The 15,844-nt window shown below is 39.1% G+C and overlaps 2 protein-coding genes across 2 annotated transcripts; one reads left to right on the top strand and one right to left on the bottom strand.

The window, feature by feature from the left end:
* Positions 1–1,225: 1,225 nt before the first annotated feature.
* Positions 1,226–3,806, bottom strand: LOC306889676 (uncharacterized protein). The gene is made up of 2 exons (XM_079448869.1): positions 2,868–3,806; positions 1,226–2,290 (listed from the first exon to the last, which is right to left on the bottom strand). The coding sequence occupies exons 1-2, from the start codon at positions 3,520–3,522 to the stop codon at positions 1,560–1,562; spliced, it is 1,386 nt and encodes a 461-aa protein (XP_079304995.1). The 5' UTR covers positions 3,523–3,806; the 3' UTR covers positions 1,226–1,559.
* A 2,267-nt stretch (positions 3,807–6,073) lies between these two features.
* Positions 6,074–15,786, top strand: gnb2 (guanine nucleotide binding protein (G protein), beta polypeptide 2). Its single transcript, XM_079448860.1, has 10 exons — positions 6,074–7,361; positions 10,838–10,950; positions 11,096–11,134; positions 11,228–11,334; positions 12,146–12,209; positions 12,603–12,765; positions 13,002–13,068; positions 13,559–13,760; positions 14,070–14,286; positions 14,562–15,786. Exons 2-10 carry the CDS (start codon positions 10,894–10,896, stop codon positions 14,666–14,668), a joined length of 1,023 nt encoding a protein of 340 aa, XP_079304986.1. The 5' UTR covers positions 6,074–7,361; positions 10,838–10,893; the 3' UTR covers positions 14,669–15,786.
* The last annotated feature ends 58 nt before the right edge of the window (positions 15,787–15,844 follow it).

Genomic DNA, 15,844 nt, shown 5'->3' with positions numbered 1-15,844 from the left:
GAAAGTAAAGAAAATATGCTATTGTATTTCTTTAATTAGTTTCGACATGTCTTCATAGCCAATCAGTCGCTTGTCGTCACCCTTGCGCGCCTGCGTGCGCACTGCGCAGCTACGTGCTGCAGTTGTTGCAAGGAAACACACAGACGCACACGGCCACTGATTTCTGCGCAAAAATACGGCACGAATTTGTGATTTCTGATCGGTTAAAGTGCGCGACTGCATGAATTCGGTTATTATGTTACATAGATCTGTTTTGCCGCTTTTATCAATGGCAATGATTAACACTGCCAAATAAACTAAATAGGCCTAGTTTAAACCTAAACTCTAAATTTATACTGGGCACGTGCCATTGTAAAAGGGGTCTAGAGACGCCCCTGGGTTGAACTGTGTTTTTTGACTATTTTTATTCGTTATTGAAGCACTTTTATGTCAAATATTGTGAATGAAACACCTTTTAATATCTGGCTGTGGCACTTTATTTTTGTCTGTGCTAATTTAAAATGGATACATCTGAATTCCTGCTGAAGTGCAAAAAAGAAAAGTCTGTATGCAGGTTACAGGGTTAAAGATTCTGTTCTGGTTTATGCTGGTGTTACATTGTAAATGTATTCAGTGTTGTGAACACATCAGGTTAAACGATTCTTAAAATGATAGATCACCCAAAAATATTGTAAGACCTGTATGACTTTCTTTCTTTCGCAGAACACAAAGGAAGATATTTTGAAACAAATTTGTTAACCGGCACCCCTTCACTTGCATTGGTTTTGTGTCCATACAACAGAAGGAAATGGCTGTGGTCGAGGCGCATGGACACAGCATGGGCTGCGTCCATGAGGCTGAGGTGCACAACTGATGTCACCTTGATGGGAACCATAAAAAGGACTTTATCAGCAGCACCTCACCAAAGGGTTTCTTTCACCCAGGATAATGGATGTGATGAAAGTGGGATCAGACACACAACTCCTGAGATGTCTCTTTGATAAGAGCAAGGAAAGGTAATTATAAATATGATATGTATTTCTATAATCATTTATCCCCCAAACACAGAGGATTGCCATCCGACAAACACAGTGAAACCTCAGACCTCCTTTCCTCTATTCATATTCTCAACTGCTCCACTGTCATGCATAAGGCATGGGAAATGTCTGATTGGGCAATTCAACTGTGCTGAAATAGTGGGATTATAACACCTTGTCCCCCAGCGAATCTGTCAATCACAGAGAAAGTGGTTTTAAAGAGTTTAATGACATTTGGAATTTATTTAGATACAGGAAGAGTAAGATGATATTGGAAGAAGTAAAAACTCATGAGTAATAAATATAGCAGAATGAGGTATTTTGCACACTATAACAAAAATGGAACGCTTATGAGGAACTGAATTACTATTCACACAATACCTTCACAATTCCGTCAAGCACAGTAATAGAATTGTGTAAATGCTTTTGGAGGAAACTATTACTGAATGAAATTGATCTAAAATGGGAGCAAATTTTTTTTCCACCACAGATATATTCTCATTAAAAGTATCAGTCTTCTGTTCAACAAATTAGTTAATGTTATCAGACTGAATCCAAAGACTGGGAGTTAAGATGTGGCCAGACATAAGAGGGCCCAGCTGCGGGGAGAGAAAAGGCAGGATGGGCCGCAGTAACATACGTGGGCGAGTGTTTGAGTCTGTGCTTTTTGAGTTGACCCAGTTCTCTGAAGCAGCATCCACACTGTGCACAGCGGTAGGGCCTCTCTCCCGTGTGAATTCGTTGGTGTTTGTGTAAGCTGTCTAAATGTCTGAAGCGTTTCTCGCAGTATCTGCAAGGATATGGGCGCTCTCCCGTGTGTATACGTTGGTGCGTTTTCAAGCAGTAGAATCGTCTGAATCCCCGGCCACAAATGTTACAGCAGTGAAGTTTATCAGCGCTCTCTGTATTTCCACTTACCCCTGCGTCACTACCCACGGGAGGCATTAAGGTTAGCAAAGCGTCCCTTTCGCTCTCCTGTACAGGTGGTGAGGAAATCTGTGGTAACACTTGAATGGATTGCGCTACTGTTAGGTCGGATGAGGGTGGCTCTAATGTAAGTGTGTCGGGGTCGTTTTCGATTTTGACAGCGGTTTGTTTGACATCTTCGGAGTCTTCCATTACCTGTATCAGCTCTAGTTCATTCACATTTCCTGCAGGTGTGCTCATTTCAAACTCAAATTGTGTGATGTCAGATGGGTCTTCTGGTGGGTTTGTGGATAAGCCTGAATTTTCTGTCTCCTCGTGTTGATGCTCGGACTCCATCACTGCAGAACCTGTAAAGAAAATGAAAGCATGTTTGTTTTGGATGCAAGATTTATGAACAAATTAACATGTAACTGACTACTGATTAACAGTTAAAGGGCTCATATGTCACGGCTAAAACAAATATTATCACATGTTTTAAGGTTCAAAAACGCTGTTTTCCACATACAGTGCATGTTGGTATCTCCTCTTTGCCCCGCCTCTCTGAAACAGACGGATTTATTACAAAGCTCATCGCTCTGAAAAGCGTAGTGATTGGTCGAATACTGCAAGCGTGTGACGGAAATGTAACACCTCTTACCATATTTGGAACATCGGGCAATTGTACTGACAGGTACGTCCACCTTTGGGCGGTCTTAGTCAAATCATACCACGAACTGACATAGATTTGTGGGGGTTTGGTTACACGAGGCGTTTCAGGCCGGTCTGGGTGAGCATTCGCTTTTATATAGAATGCATCTTTTGCAATTAAACATATCTAATATATGCATTGGCAACTTAATTATAAAACACAGAAAAACACCTTATGCCATTTGACCCCTTTAAGACATTTACTATATGCTCTCATTTGTTAGTTTGACTGTCAACCTTTTTCTGTGACACCCTCGTTTGTGATGTAGAACTGCGCCTCTGTTCCTTCTTCTGGTCTCAGCAGAGCAGTGTTGTTTTCCGCATGGGGTTGAGAGGTCGTTGGGTCACTTAAAGCTGATGAACTGTTGCCTGCTGAAAATCCTCGCGTCCTTCTGCGGTTAACCCACACCCGAGGCCAGTCTGCCTGTATTGTGGGTGGACCGAGGCCAGCACTAGGGGCATTTTTGGAATTGTGCATTCGTCCTGGTGAATTTCGGAAAGTCTTGCGGGAGGAATCTCTGCCGTGCGATGAAGAACCGTCGGCAGCATGTGATGAAAACAGAAACAGTGAATCGTCTGCGTTTGAGCGCGCAATATTCGACCTGGGCTGGTTTTTATTAAGTTGTAAACACTGTTTAATGTTCTTTTCAGCCGCGGTCATGTAATAGCGCACCGCTTTCAGCTCACTCTCGGAGATCTCAAGCCTCTCGCGCAGGGTCTGGTTTTCACGGTGCGACTCTACGGCAGCATTACGAGCCGCTGCGAGTTTAATGCCAACAACTCGCGCAGTTTCCTTTAAAACCGTTTCAACGGCGTATCTTACCGCCTGGTCGATGGTGGAGGCCAGTTCACACTTGAGAAAAGAAACACTGATATCCATGCTTAAAGCCATGACTATTTCACCCAATAATTGAGCTATTTTACTGTTTGATGTTATAGGATTTAGACCTCGCGAGGAGGTCTCAGAACGTTTGGTTATCTTATGTCTCGACTCGCGAAACAGGTTGATAACCCGTAATATCACTATTGCTATTGTTTTTAAACCACGGCCTCACTTCCATGTGAAGTTATATAAAAAAAACAGATTTGACTTATTCCTGTAGTGTTTGGAAGTCTTGCTTAGGGTGTCGCATTCCGCTGCTGTCACTACAGCGGTCGACGAAAGATGACGTCAGCAACAGCACGGGATTTAGAGTTTTTTTGACGATTTCTACCTTTTTCTGTTTTTCTGATTTAAAACAACGCAACATTGTAAATAACATTTTATTTTCCGTGGGCCACCCCGTTATTTTGCCCCATCCTTTTTTGTGAATTAATTTGCAGTTCTTCAGTAACACTCTTCTATCTTGTTCTTACCATCAAAACATGATTTACTGTTTCCTCTATAAAACAAACATCACATATACCTGATTACTTTTTCCACCCTGTATGTTGTGAATGAATATACTACTTTACTTTATGGCCCTAAGTTCTTTATAACAATGTCATCCAGTTTGACCCGTGTCCCAATTTATCAGCATTTTCAATGGCACACTTCCAATATCAAATGTTTTCCTTCAGATCTGCTAAATTAAATAGTTCTATTTGATTTCACCAATGATCCTTTAGTCATTTTATTTACTTCCTCACTGTATTGTGCATGGTACCCACATAAAATGAATTGTCATTCCTATCCTCTTATAAACTGTATAGTGTAATCTGTTGAAATGCCATTTCCTTTATATGATTGTAAACTCATAGGCTATTATTGATGGTCTTACTTCATTAACCCAACCGAGTGCCATTAATTACCAAGTAACCGCTATTAATTCAGCAACTGTGTATTCAGATGTGTTATTTGTTATTCTTTCATACTTCCAAATATCTACAACTGGAAACAAAGAAGCTGGCTCTGTCCATCCAATATCATTGTTCTGCGAGTATTTCTACAATTTAATTTGACATTTTTATATTCTATTAAATATATGTTCACATACCTCATCCTGTGTGTTTTTTTATCTTATTTTATTTAACACTATTAAGGGATGTACAACAGACCATGTTTATGCACGTTGAAGTGTCATATAAAGTGTGAAATGTGTCTTACATAAAATCTGATAAAAATGTACATTGAAATGGAAAACAATGTTTAAATAGAGTGATTTGTTTGGCTCCACAATCTTGTTCAAGAAAAAAGAAGAAGCCAATGCATAGAACATTTCACAAGTGCCCGTCAGATCTACAATGTGTAAAGTCAGTGGAATTTTATGTAATGATACATTCAGGAACAGATTTGTGCAAACTGTGAGTAGTTAAAGAGTGGTGTGAACATTTGTAACTACCCATTCATGTATAATGAAACAGTTTCAAACTGATTCAAAGTTTGCACCCAGTTTAAATATGCAATGACTGTCTTTCTCTGACCTTTACACTGCTGAACATTGTTTGATTAAACACACAAGAGAGTTAAACATTAGATGGGGCCTGAGGCAGAAAACTAGAATAATTCCCCTAATTTCACATTGATTTGGGCTAAATCAAACAACCATTGAGTATAACTCGAATAAAACAATTGAATTATAATTTGAAAAGGCATCTTATTCGTTATAATTTATTACATCATATATTTGTCCTATTTTGTTTACATTTTTTAGAAGTGTACAAACAACGTTATTTCTGTTTAAATGTCACTATTGTTAAACTAATTCAACTAATGGCAAATGCATTTGGACAACAGAGTTTATTCTTGATATCCTTTAAGAAAGATCAATGGCGCCCTCTAGAGTTTGAAAATGTAATAACACTGACTATTCTTTATTATTTCCCAAACATAATCTTCTTGAACCAACGTCAGAAATCTGTCTAATGTGATCTATCCCTCCCTTTTTCTTTGACCTCTGTAACTCAAAGCCATACGGAGAGGAAAGCATTATTTATCCTCTCTTCATCTTCTTATGACAAGGGTTTGTTTCGGGCTTTTTACAACTTTGCTAATCATAGTTAATATCATCGTATTATTCCATAGTTTTGTAACCTTCATAGTGGTTGTGATGGGTATGTATTTATTGGGTGTGGAGGAAATGCAGAACAGTTCATGTCCATCCAACCACATACTGCTTGCATTGATCTCTGAAAATGGTGTTGCTGGGCAACCTCTCCATGCTGGGTAGGTGGACTGTACCATCAGTACATTTGGAGTGGGGGACATCTTTTACAGTAGGTTCAACCGTACACTGTCTAATGCTGTGTTGAACAGTCTAAGGTGCACAATTCTAGACCTATTTTTTCTTTAAAAAGTGACATAAATGCGATTTGTATTTTAATATTTAATCCCATAAGAAAACAGCCTAAGAACACTTTTCCAACTGGCCCAATCAGGAAAGTGTAGAGTAGCACAAAGTAGGATAATCTGTCTGTACTCCTCCCCCAAAGCTCGTAATTATGGCAGGTGTAATTAGGAGTGTGTCTCCGGTGGGTGGCAGTTTGTATCTCTTGAGAGAAAGTGCGCATAGCATTACTGAGCGCCCTTACAGGGGAATTGTAATTACAGCTCCAACTCATTAGATAAACTTTGAGGCCGGTTAACTTAATACAAAGCACATTGTTTACAACATGCATTGTAAAATACTGGAAAGTGTTCGTAAAAAATGTGTTCGAAACAACTAAATGTTGAACTTCATATCACGTGACGCACGGTATGCGCTCTCCAGTAGTCAGCGTGTACCGCGTAGGGGTAATGCAGAAGAAAGTAACTCTTTTCTCGAGTCATTTCTTTGTCTTTTCCCGAATATATTGCAAAACATTTTTACTTCGGTTCATTTATACATTTCACGAAAGTACCGATCTTTAGCTTTAATGGCTCAAACGCAAGTGAGGTCCATTGAGAAGTTCTGTTCACCCCCCTGAGCCGCTCTCAGGCCGCGAGGGCTGCTCTGCAGTGGTACATTCGCAATAAAATGGGTGTGGTTGAATCGCGAATATGTGATGCTACGTGTTTCTGGTGCAGACCGAATGCTTTCATGTGGGATTGAATTGACAGCAGAGCGAGCGCACGTTTTTTTACATTATTTAGAAAACAACTGCAATGTTATTCATGTTGAGTTCACCCCGCCTCCTGTTCTGGCACAGTGGCATTTGAACTGATGGGTGGGTTATACGCTCCTCCAGAGAGATAGCCAAGTCGACGTTGGTTACTTTATTTTAATTACTTTGACGGGCCACGGGATCTAAGTCGTCGCATTTGATTTTCTTCGTTTTTTGGAAGAGGTCGGGTTAAACCAAACAGGAAAAACGAAGGAAGAAGACGCTCGGGAGTAAAGAGGCGAAGATTCATCAACACACCATAAAGACCACGACGGCGTTTACTTATTTTGAACGTGTATTTGGATTTATTGACTCCGTCTTCAGTTATACTTAACGACACATCACCTCACACTGGCGGAAAAAGACGTGTTTAAAACGGCTGAATTCCGGAATACAGCCGCGGGAAAGCCTTGTGTTCGTCTGCTGTAACGTAAACGATCAGCCAGAGGACCGAACTGTGACTCTTCGCGATCATATCGGTTTGATGCGTAAAACACGGAGCCGCCGAGGCCTAAACTAAGCACTGGAAACGAAGCACCAGGAAAGAGTCGACAGAATGCAGTCATAATAATTCCACCAGAAGAATTCCCTGCGAATTACTTCCGCCAACTAACACAGCGTTCCACTCACTTGACGTGGACACTAAACGCCAAACGGGAAGATTAACAGGTATTCCTTTATTCAAAAGAGTAATAAATAGTAATTCAGACGAACATATGGACGATCTTCTTCCTCTAGCGCAGTTTCAGGTTGTGATCTTGAGATGGCCGTAAGACTGATGTATATTTTGCGGTGTGTTTTTACTAGTTTTCTCGCAAATACGCCACCGATTGATGTTCGAATATATTGAAGGTTCCGCGTATCACATCTGTTTGGCAAGGTGCGATTTAGCAACACATGTTGGCTAATTTGAAACATGGAGGGGTGAACTGACATAATAACCTGCTGTTTACAGCTCACAGCTTTTACTTACAGATGCGGGCTCTTCATCTCTGTATCTGTGAAGATCCAAAACGCGAATCTGGCATCGGTGTGTCGCTTTCGTTTTGGTGTGATTTGACGTCAATATGAACGAAACCCAGTGTGTGCTCAACCAGCACACTTTTGAAATGGATGGGCAGTCGTCACGACCAAAATGGGTGCAAATAGGTTGCGGTTTCAGCGTAAAACGGCAGTTGTGGACACGGTAAATGCCAGAAATGCCGCTTTTCACGGTTCTCCCTCTGTACTGTAGAAATGGATTTCTACAGTACATTCTGCGATAGGGGTGGGGCCAAGCATGACATTTCTCCATAGTCCCTCAAATGTAACAGTTATAGTACATTATACACAATCCGTTTTGCGTTATGGCAAGCTGGTTCTGTGAGTATACGACAGTTTCGGTGGGTTTAAACCGAAAACGAGTCTGTCGATTCGCCATATTCTGCGGCGCGCTAAAATGTCTGTGCGCATCGGCAGCACATGATTATGGAAGTCGCATGCAACATCCTGTTTCAACATACGAGGAACATCTCGCACTATGTGGGCTTCTTTCGCTTAAATAGTGGAAAACATTTGGCTTTTCCGGTTTCGTAATGGTTTGACTTATCCGAGGCGGTGGCCTTCTTACTGCACGCAGATTTATGCTTTTCATCTGAGTGCCACTTCAAATGTATAATGTATGAAGTCGTTTTGTTTTACAAAGTGCTGGCAGTAATATATCCCCACGCAAAGAAAACAATACACGAGGTTCATAAATGGACCGTGTTTAGATTTGATGACAGATTTATCAATTCATATACACATTTCTTGAGGACGTCATGTCTAACCAAGCCCATTGGTCAAAATAATTGTTATACACAATGGACCTTTAACCGCTACTGTTCTCTCACTTTACTGGACAGTTCACCCAAATATGACAATTGTGTCATTATTTGATCACTGTCAAGTTGTTCCAAACCTGCATACATTTAGTTGATCTGTGTGAAGAATGGAAATTAGAAAGATGTTTGCGACTTGACATTTATGGGACTTTATTGACTACCATATAGGAAAAGTAATCGTATCGATGTATTGTTCTGTTGAACACAAAATGAGATATTTTGAAGAATTTAAGAAAAGCATTGGCTTTGACTACCATTTTAATTCGTCCTACTATGGCAGTCAATGATGTCACAGAAATGTGAGATTATTTTAAAATACATTTCTCTGTGTTCATAAGAACAACGACATTTTTACAGCTTTGGAACATTAACATCTTTGGGTATCCCTTAAATGATCCACCGAAAAAGATGTCTTTCATAACCTTTGACTTTCTTTAGCACAACACAAAAGATGATATTTCAAGAATTTTGTCAGCTGTTTTGTGTCCATACAATGGAAATCAATGAGGGCGATTTAGTTTTTTTGGGTTACCAACATTCTTTAATATATGTTTTTAGTGTTCTACAGAAGAGATTAATACAGGCTTGGAATGACACTAGGGTAAACAGGAAAACATTTATTATGACAGGATCATTTTTGGGTGAGCTATCCCTTTAAAGGATCACATTTTCAGTATTCTATATCATTATTTCTTCACCAAGGGGCGGGGCCCACTAAGGGACCTCAACGCACTTCCAAGGGGCTTCAAGATGACTTAAAATATTTGAAATATACCAAAACAAGCATTTAAGGAATGGTTCACCCAAAAATAAAAATTCTCTCATCATTAACTCACCTTCGGGTTGCTCCAAATCTGTATACATTTCTTTGTTGTGATGAACACAGAGAAAGATATTTAAAAGAATGCTTCTAACCAAAACAGTTCTTGGACCCCATTGCCTACCATAGTATAGGAAGAACTACGTTTATCCTTTTTTTGGTTCTGTTGAACACACACAGTTCTGGGGGACTTTTGACTACCATTGTCATTTTTTCTATGGTAGTCAATGGGATCCAAGAACTGCTTGTTTAAAAGCATTTGTCTAAATATCATGTGTTCAACCAAACAAATAAATGTATATAGGTTTGGAACAACTAGATATGGAGAGACCGAATTCATTTTTTTTGGGTGAACTATCCCTTTAAAATAAGCTAAAGCAACTATAAATCAAAATATGTCTTACTGTTTTATAACTACTGTAAATCAACTGTTCTAGACTCCTCAGATAATGTTAAAGGCATAGTTCACCCAAAAATAAAAATGAATATAATAGATTATATTCACCCTCATGTTGTTCTTAACCTATATATGATATTTTGAGAGACGTCTCCATACATGGATGTATGGGGGAGAAAATATATGAAAAATCTTTTATATTTGTGTGAAATATCCCTTTAAGCAGTGTATCTAAAAGGTTTTGTGAAAGATGAGATTATATATCAATTCTCCATCTTTATTTATGTTGGGCGATACATAGAAATATAATGCGAGTTGTGGTATGAGATTTGTTTACCTTTTATGTCTGTTCTGCATGTTGTACCTATGGGTGGAGTTTACTCTTATAGATTCCCAATGCTTAGTCACTTTCTGCCTGCTGTGCTGTTGTCCTTGCACGTGTATGTGTGTGTTGAGAGAGTAAAGGTACTTTAATATGTATGTGTGTTTAGGGGGTAATAACCATCATTTTTGCATTCATGTCCTACAGCTACCACCAGCACTGGTACAGTGTAATTCTAACAGGAAAACATGCAAATGAAACCGGTGCCATTGGTTGATGATTTGCAACCTATTTGGCTGTTAAAAAAACGCATGCAAAATTTCCATGCAAAACCTCGTTTGAATGTGCAACCTTATGTAAGACTAGATAAAGCACTGCCAACCCCCCCCGACCCCCACCATCCATGTTGTTTTAAACACACATACAGTTCACTTCTATTTGCCATTTAATATAATCCTTATGCCTGATCTTGTTTCTGTGTTCAAAATCGCCCTTGAAACAGAAAGCCTATTATATTAGAGATTATTAGCCATCTTAAACCAGATTATGCTGTAATGTTAATCTAGACCCTGTGGCACAAAGGCACTATGGAATTATATTTCAGTGTTGCAAATCTTTTATTTTATTATAGATAAGTACTGTATATCTAACAAAAATCAGGTTGATGATGCTGGACAAAACCTGATACTCTAAACAGGCTTCAGCCAGAACATATTTATTTATATGTAATGTTTTACTCTACAGGTATTTAACACAGTGAGAGAGGTCAGAGGTCAGAGGGCAAAGGTTAAAGGTTCAAGATGAGCGAGCTCGAGCAGCTTCGACAGGAGGCTGAGCAACTGCGGAATCAGATCAGAGTGAGTCCTAGTTTACATAGAGCTGCCATTTTATTATTGCTTTATATTGTTTATATACATTTCATTTCGTCTTGCATTCATCCTACAAAAAGTAAAAGCACATTGACTCATCTCACCTTCTAACATCTTTATCTTCATCCCTCAGGATGCCAGGAAAGCATGTGGAGACTCCACACTCACTCAGGTGAAACATAACTACACTTGGGGCCAAATGGGAATTCTGATTTGATCTCAAGAGATCTGGGTTTTTTACTCATGTGTTGTGTTTGTGTGGTAGATAACGGCTGGACTGGACCCAGTGGGGAGGATACAGATGAGGACGAGGCGCACACTGCGTGGGCATCTGGCTAAAATCTACGCAATGCATTGGGGCTCAGACTCCAGGTATTTTTATCCACATCCTTCTCACTTAGATATGTTTCACAACCAATTCACATCCTGCTAATGCACCTGTCATCAATGACATAATTACATAATTTTTTGAAAACTTATTGTATCAATAATACAGCTAGGATGTATGAGGCCCATATTCATTATTTTAAATGTGGACGCGTGGCATCCGCACGGAGACAGGGGCCGAAAGCCGCAGACCCACTGCAGGTCATGTGACAAGAAAAAACAGCCAATATAGACAAGCTCAATGAAGATGAAGACACAGATGATTACAGCATAAATAAATCTAGTAGCATAGTTATTGCAATGTGTTTTCAGTGCATATAATCCAAATATCCTTTGTTTATACCTCCTCATCTCAATGGCTATCGTGGCCCATGGTTGCTTAGCGACGACAGACGCCAGGAGAGCACAAAGTCCAGGGCCTGGTTGCATAATGCACCTTAACCCTTAAATAAAACAAAGTATATTTAAGGGCACACTTAAGTTAACCTCCTAGTGTATTTGTTCACAGGAAATCACCCCTTAAGTTTCATACTTGGGGAAAAAACTTAAGGTGCTTTTTTGCAACCAGGCCCTGGCGCTTTGGAAAAAAGAATGCAGTGCAGCTCAAGTTTTCTGCGCGGATTTAGACGCGAAACGTGAATCGGGCCTTGTAGTATGTACAGTATCTTGCCACAGGGCTGCACGGAGTTGGTTTATGTGTGATTGCCTGTAGCGAATGTTGTTAGCACGCCAGCGTTCCCCTTGGTTTTAGATTCTGATTATTTATTATACAAAATCTACTTTAATTTCTCCTCAGGCTTCTTGTTAGTGCCTCACAGGATGGAAAACTTATCATCTGGGATAGTCACACTACAAACAAGGTCTGTAATAATATCTGTTAGTATTCAATGTTTAACATCAGTTAACAACACTACAGTTAGGTTATATTGATTAATATTAGTAAATTCATTAACTTGCATGAGCTAACAATGAACAATAAAGTTTTTCAGCATGTCTTGTTAATGTTAATGTCAATACAATTATTCATGTTCTCGGTGCATTAACTAATGTTAACAGTTATGCGTTGGATTTTAGAATGTATAAGTAAATGCTAAAACGAACGTGAAATAAGATCAATTAATGCTGTAGACATACTGTTCATTGTTATTTCATACTAGCCAATGCTTAACTCACAGTTAACAAATACACACTTGTTGTGTTATCCATCATTTAAACTTTGTATTAAACATTAATAAGATTCATGTAAACTTCAGATTCACGCCATCCCATTACGGTCGTCATGGGTGATGACATGCGCATATGCTCCATCTGGCAACTTTGTGGCCTGTGGTGGACTGGACAACATTTGCTCCATATACAGCTTAAAGACAAGAGAGGGCAATGTGAGAGTCAGCCGAGAGCTGCCCGGCCACACTGGTATGATTATACACAAACACATACATGTTTTCTGTAAAGCTGATATGAATGTACATGGTAAAAATGTTAATAAAGTGTTACTAAAATGGAAATAAAATAAATCTAAACAAAACATTTCTAAAAACATTGCTTAAGGTTTTTGAGCTTCTAAAAGGAGAAAGAATCAGATGGCAGTTAAGAGTTTCTTTGCCATCATACAGTTTCAGGGTGTGACTTCCTGTCTGCTTATTTCCTAGGTTACCTTTCCTGTTGCCGTTTCATCGATGACAATCAGATCATCACCAGTTCAGGAGACACGACCTGGTGTGTTCAACTTAGCCAAAAAAATTTGTAAAATGGTTGTTTTAAAGTGGAGCCAAATTGTATGGTTTAGGATGCACATTTTCCTTGTGTATTCTACCAACTGTATAACTGTAAGGGGATTGTTGGCATATTAAATTGTATCTTACCAGCCAACTTGATTTGGGCTTAGTCAGTCAAAATCTAATAACATCTAATACTTTCACAGGATATTCTTTACATTATGTTGGTAGCCCTGCTGAAAAAAATAACAGATCCCTGCCCAAACTACAAAAGATGCAGATGAGAATCAATAGAAAACCCATTAATGCCAAAGACATTTGTTCAAATTGTGTAATAGAAATATTTGTGGTTCATAATGGTATTTTAATGGAAACCACCAGAATGTTTGTAATATTTTATTTTTAAATCCAAGTATACTCACTACAAAAAAAGTTTACATTTGCAACTCCATTTCTTTCTGGTATGTTGTTAACTTGTTTGCGTATTCCAGCACTCTGTGGGACATTGAGACGGGTCAGCAGACCACCGTGTTCTCGGGTCACAGTGGAGATGTGATGAGTCTGTCACTGGCTCCAGACTCCCGGACCTTCATCTCTGGGGCCTGTGATGCATCCTGTAAGCTCTGGGACATCAGAGACAGCATGTGTAGACAGACGTTTATTGGCCATGAGTCGGACATCAATGCTGTCTGTGTGAGTACTTCGAGAAACACACACAGCTCTACCAAACAGAAAGTTATAGGGGCATGCTTCAGGGTGGGGCACCATTGTCTACCATAGTAGAAATAATAATTGTATAATTTTTGTTCTGTTGAACACAAAAGAAAATGTTTTGAAAACAAACAGTTCTGGGGCACATTAGACATCCATTTCAATGGTAGTTTGTAAATCTCAGTTGCAAACATTTTTTCTAAATATCTTTCGCTGTGTTAAGCAGAACAAAGTGAATTGTCCGTTTAATGTACATTATTACACATTTCTTATAAGACTTTTGTCTCTCAGTTCTTCCCCAGCGGCAGTGCGTTTGCGACAGGCTCAGATGACGCCACCTGCAGGCTGTTTGACCTGCGTGCGGATCAAGAGCTGTGTTTGTATTCCCACGATAACATCATCTGTGGCATCACCTCTGTGGCCTTCTCTCGATCCGGCCGCCTGTTGCTTGCCGGCTACGATGACTTCAACTGTAACATCTGGGATGCCATGAAGGGAGACCGAGCAGGTGAACAAACTGGCATATTATACTGCTGGAGAGGGTTAACACAAATATCCATTAATTTGCATTTGTGCCATAAAATCAATGTCACTGCCTACACCACAGCACTACATTGCTGCCTTATGTTGTACATAGCTACTTGAATCTTTCTAGTTTTTAACAATTTTACGGTTATTTTTATTATATTACTGTGTGGTGGGGACTCACAAACTAGCTGCCTGATTAAAATACATAAATGAATCTTCGTCTTTGCAGTATTTACACTTTGTTCTCTCTTACAGGAGTGCTGGCTGGGCATGACAATCGTGTGAGCTGTCTTGGGGTGACAGATGATGGCATGGCTGTGTGTACAGGTTCCTGGGACAGTTTCCTCAAAATCTGGAACTGACCACACACAGCTCACATCTTACACATCCATCATTCACACTGTATGCACAGTATGTACTTTACTGTACATGTGATGTACACTTACACAGACACACATGCCTGACATATACAAGAACTGTACATAATACTAATATATTAGTATTAACTATTAGTTTACACCAAATCTTTTCAGTGCCACATAATTCTATACATGTATTCCGAGTCACACCATAGGCAAGTTTGGACCATGAGTTTTAAACAAGAATGTTTGCACACTTTTTTCTTGTCTTAACGTACTGTATACATCCAGCAAACCTTGACTCACAATATGACTCGTGTATTTGGAGGATAAGTGAGTCTCAGATGGGTGTCGTTTGAGCATACAATCCCCAAAAAACGTAAAATGTTTTTGATCATTTTTTCCCTCTACACTCAAAAATAAGCCTTCGATGCTGATGGTTCCATCTGGCATGTAGAGTTTAAAAGGTAAAAGCCAGAGGAAGATTGCCCACCAGAACATATTCAAGCTGATACGAAACCCACTCTATATAGTTTGTTTTTATAAATGCGTATGCCAGCATATCACAGTATATAAGTAAATATATGATGTGTTTGTCTTCAATATTGTTTCTTTTTGACATTTTTCAATGCTTATTTTAATCATATTTCCATGTGTGCCACACCTTGAGAATAAACAAAACTGAAAAATAAAATGTGTGTGTGTCACTAAATTTGTGTTGACATTTACATAATGCACCATGCAAATCATGTTCATTGGAATTTACTCATATGGTCTATTGTTCTTGTCATATGGGGCGGTTTCCCAGGAAAAGGATTATATTAAGCCAGGAAAAAACCTGGCAGTTTTGTCTCAAGATGCACACTATGGCAGTGATATTTTAAGATGTAAGTGCAAGCTGTTTCCGATCAAGACACTCTTCAGTAAGCATGTTTATTACAATCTTTTGTCCTGAAAGAGTATCATACCATCCTGAAAGTAAATGGAGAAATAACAGCACAAAAACATTAAGTGAATGAAATGTAAATATATAGTAAAAAATAAAGAGGTAGACAATTTTAACAGAGATCAAGTTATTTTAATAGTCAAATAATGTTGTATTAAGACATTACAGACTTGTGAATGCATTCAGTCGTTAAGACTGATCATTAAATCATCTGAAGCATTCCCTCTCCTTAA

This window comes from Barbatula barbatula (assembly GCF_947034865.1).
Source record: "Barbatula barbatula genome assembly, chromosome: 2".
Classification (NCBI taxonomy): domain Eukaryota; kingdom Metazoa; phylum Chordata; class Actinopteri; order Cypriniformes; family Nemacheilidae; genus Barbatula; species Barbatula barbatula.
This window is presented reverse-complemented; position numbering and strand designations above follow the sequence as displayed.

Coding starts and splice junctions, on each gene's coding strand:
- LOC306889676 (XM_079448869.1), bottom strand. CDS start 3,522: ATGGCTTTAAGCATGGATATCAGTGTTTCTTTTCTCAAGTGTGAACTG. Junction 2,291..2,867: donor CGAGGGTGTCACAGAAAAAG/GTTGACAGTCAA, acceptor TTTTCTTTACAG/GTTCTGCAGTGATGGAGTCC.
- gnb2 (XM_079448860.1), top strand. CDS start 10,894: ATGAGCGAGCTCGAGCAGCTTCGACAGGAGGCTGAGCAACTGCGGAAT. Junction 12,766..13,001: donor AGAGCTGCCCGGCCACACTG/GTATGATTATAC, acceptor CTTATTTCCTAG/GTTACCTTTCCTGTTGCCGT. Junction 13,761..14,069: donor CGGACATCAATGCTGTCTGT/GTGAGTACTTCG, acceptor TTTGTCTCTCAG/TTCTTCCCCAGCGGCAGTGC.